This window comes from Somniosus microcephalus, unplaced genomic scaffold, assembly GCF_052327205.1.
Source record: "Somniosus microcephalus isolate GS21.2 unplaced genomic scaffold, FLI_Smic_1.0 unresolved_chr9, whole genome shotgun sequence".
NCBI lineage: Eukaryota > Metazoa > Chordata > Chondrichthyes > Squaliformes > Somniosidae > Somniosus > Somniosus microcephalus.
In genome coordinates this window covers 19,764,355-19,767,368 of record NW_028225187.1, presented here as the reverse complement: position 1 = coordinate 19,767,368, position 3,014 = coordinate 19,764,355, and the positions used below count along the sequence as shown (strand labels likewise).

Below are 3,014 nucleotides of genomic sequence, written 5' to 3'. Positions count from 1 at the left end.
GCCTGTTACACAGGAACAGGAGGAGGCCCATTCAGTCCCTTGAGCCTGTTCCACTATTCAATTAGATCATAGCTGATCTGCATCTTAACTCCATTTACCGCCTTGGGTCTGTAACCCTTAATACCCATTTTCCCCTCACACAAAAATCTACGGGGCTGGGTGCCACACGGGAGGCACGGGTCGGATACTCGTCTCTGCGCGCGCTGCCTCCCCCGGTCAAGCAGCACTCACGTCGATCAGCAGCAGGTTGGTGTCGGTTCCCTCCACCATGGCAACGAACTGTGTCAGGTTGCGCTGGTTGAGCAGGACGTAGACCGGAACCTTCCGCGCACTGGCCGCATCTACCAGGTCCAGGAAAATGTCCACGTCCGTGAAGGTATCCATGACGATGGCGATGACCTGTGGCGGGGTGGGGGAGACAGAGAGGGGGAGACTTTTACTAGCACGCGGGAGGTCGCGACATCCGAGGGGAGGGGGAGAGAGAGAGAGACAGAGAGAGAGAGACAGAGAGAGAGAGAGAGAGAGAGAGAGAGACAGAGAGAGAGACAGAGAGAGAGAGAGAGGGACAGAGAGAGAGAGACAGAGAGAGAGAGACAGAGAGAGAGAGACAGAGAGAGAGAGAGACAGAGAGAGAGAGAGAGAGAGAGAGAGGGAGAGAGAGAGAGAGAGGGACAGAGAGAGAGAGAGAGAGAGAGAGAGAATGCACTAAAAGAAAAAGCCCGAAGAGCCCTATATGCAATAAAAAGAAAATCTACAACATCCAAATCCCAATCAAAATCTGGCTCAAAATATTTGACAGCATAATCCTGCCCATTGCACTGTACGGTAGTGAAGTATGGGGCCCGCTAAATCACCAAAGCTACACTAAATGGGAAAAACACACAATAGAAGCCCTACATGCAGAATTCTGCCGAAGCATCCTTCGCATCCAAAGAAAAACGCCAACAAATGCATGCAGAGCCGAACTAGGCAGATACCCACTGATAATAAACATCCAAAAACGAGCACTAAACTTCCTAAATCACCTCAAATCTAGCTCCCCAGACACCCTTCATTTCAAAGCCTTTCAGACCCAAGAGCTAAACCCAGAAAAGAGTCCCCTGAGTCAGCTGCTACTGAAACTAAGTACTCAGCCGGACCCTGACCAGCCCCAGACCAACACAGCCGTCCAAACACCAATCCGAGTGAACCAAATCATTAAACAATGCAAAGAAACCTACCTGGAACATTGGAACAAAATAACCGAAAGCCAAAGCAGATTAGAATGTTACCGGGCCCTAAAAAGAGAATATAAACTGGCAGACTACCTCACGACCATCAGAGACACAAAACAGAGACAGACCCTCACCAGGTACAGACTAAGCGACCACCAACTGGAAATTGAAAAAGGCAGATACAAGAAATCCTGGCAGCCTCGAGAGAATAGAATATGCGATCAATGTCTGGCCGGCGAGGTTGAAACAGAAATGCATTTCCTCCTAAAATGCGAAAAATTCAACACATCAAGAAACATATTATTCAACAAGCTAAGCCAAACAACCCCAGGTTTCAAGGAATTGGATGACCTGTCAAAATTGAGATTAGTCCTGGGAGAAGGAGACAGACCATACCTTGGGGCCAAATATGTAACAACATGTCACAACCTGAGGACTGTTTAAAATTAAGACTGTTTAAAATTAATATTGAACGTACCAAATGAAGTACAAAGACTGTTTAAAATTAATATTGTTTAAAAGTAATATTGTATGTACCCAACAAATGTCAAATCGATTGACACCTACAGAGTGTTTGAAAATGTACCTTTTTGCTATGTAAGCTTTGGCAATATGGTTCTCTGTAAACTTTCATGCCAATAAAGCATTTGAATTGAATTGAATTGAATTGAGACAGAGAGAGAGACAGAGAGAGAGAGAGAGAAAAGGAGAATATAAACTGGCAGACTATCTCTCGACCATCAGAGACACAAAACAGAGACAGACCCTCACCAGGTACAGACTAAGCGACCACCAACTGGCAATTGAAAAAGGAAGATACAAGAAATCCTGGCAGCCTAGAGAGAATAGAATATGTGATCAATGTCTGGCCGGCGAGGTTGAGACAGAGATGCATTTCCTCCTAAAATGCGAAAAATTCAACACATCAAGAAACATATTATTTGACAAGCTCAGCCAAACAACCCCTGATTTCAAAGAATTGGATGACCTGTCAAAATTAAGATTAGTCCTGGGAGAAGGAGACAGACCATACCTTGGTGCCAAATATGTAACAACATGTCACAACCTGAGGGACTGTTTAAAATTAATACTGAATGTACCCAACGATGTTCAACGACTGTTTAAATTAATATTGTTTAAACTAATATTGTATGTACCCAACGAAGGTCAAAATTGTTTGACACCTACAGAATGTTGGAAAACTGTACTTTTTGTTACGTAAGTTTGGCAATATGGTTCCCTGTAAACTTTCATGCCAATAAAGCATTTGAATTGAATTGAATTGAATTGAATTGAGAGAGACAGAGAGAGAGAGAGAGAGAGAGAGAGACAGAGAAAGAGAGAGAGAGAGAGAGAGAGAGAGACAGAGAGAGAGAGAGACAGAGAGAGAGAGAGGAAGAGAGGAAGAGAGAGAGAGAGAGAGAGACAGTGAGCCCGACCCTGTTCAACATATACATAAATGAATTAGCAGACATGCTGGAGCAAAGCGAGTCACCAGGTCTCCGTCTCCTGGATGGAGAAGTGAAGTCCCTGTTCTATGCGGACGACCTGGTTCTGCTGTCTCCCACAGAACAGGGATTACAGCAACAACTAGACCTACTCGACAAATACTGCCAAAATTGGGCTCTAACAGTAAATCTAAAGAAAACCAACATCATGATTTTTCAGAAAAGACCCAGATGTCAGGAAAACAAATACCAGTTTACCCTCAGTGATACCACTATAGGACACACTATGAGCTACACCTACCTTGGTCTAACTATTACAGCATCAGGGAGCTTCAGCATAGCAGTGAATGCA

The 3,014-nt window shown here is 44.5% G+C and overlaps 1 protein-coding gene across 1 annotated transcript in view; it reads right to left on the bottom strand.

Annotated features, from left to right (window-relative positions):
• Window positions 1–216: 216 nt before the first annotated feature.
• Window positions 217–3,014, bottom strand: part of LOC147084866 (protein FAM83G-like) — a 43,515-nt gene continuing 40,717 nt past the window's right edge. Inside the window, exon 3 of the mRNA XM_085979356.1 lies at window positions 217–399. Within this exon, the coding sequence (XP_085835482.1) occupies window positions 217–399 (183 nt within the window). The remainder of the gene's footprint in view (window positions 400–3,014) is intronic.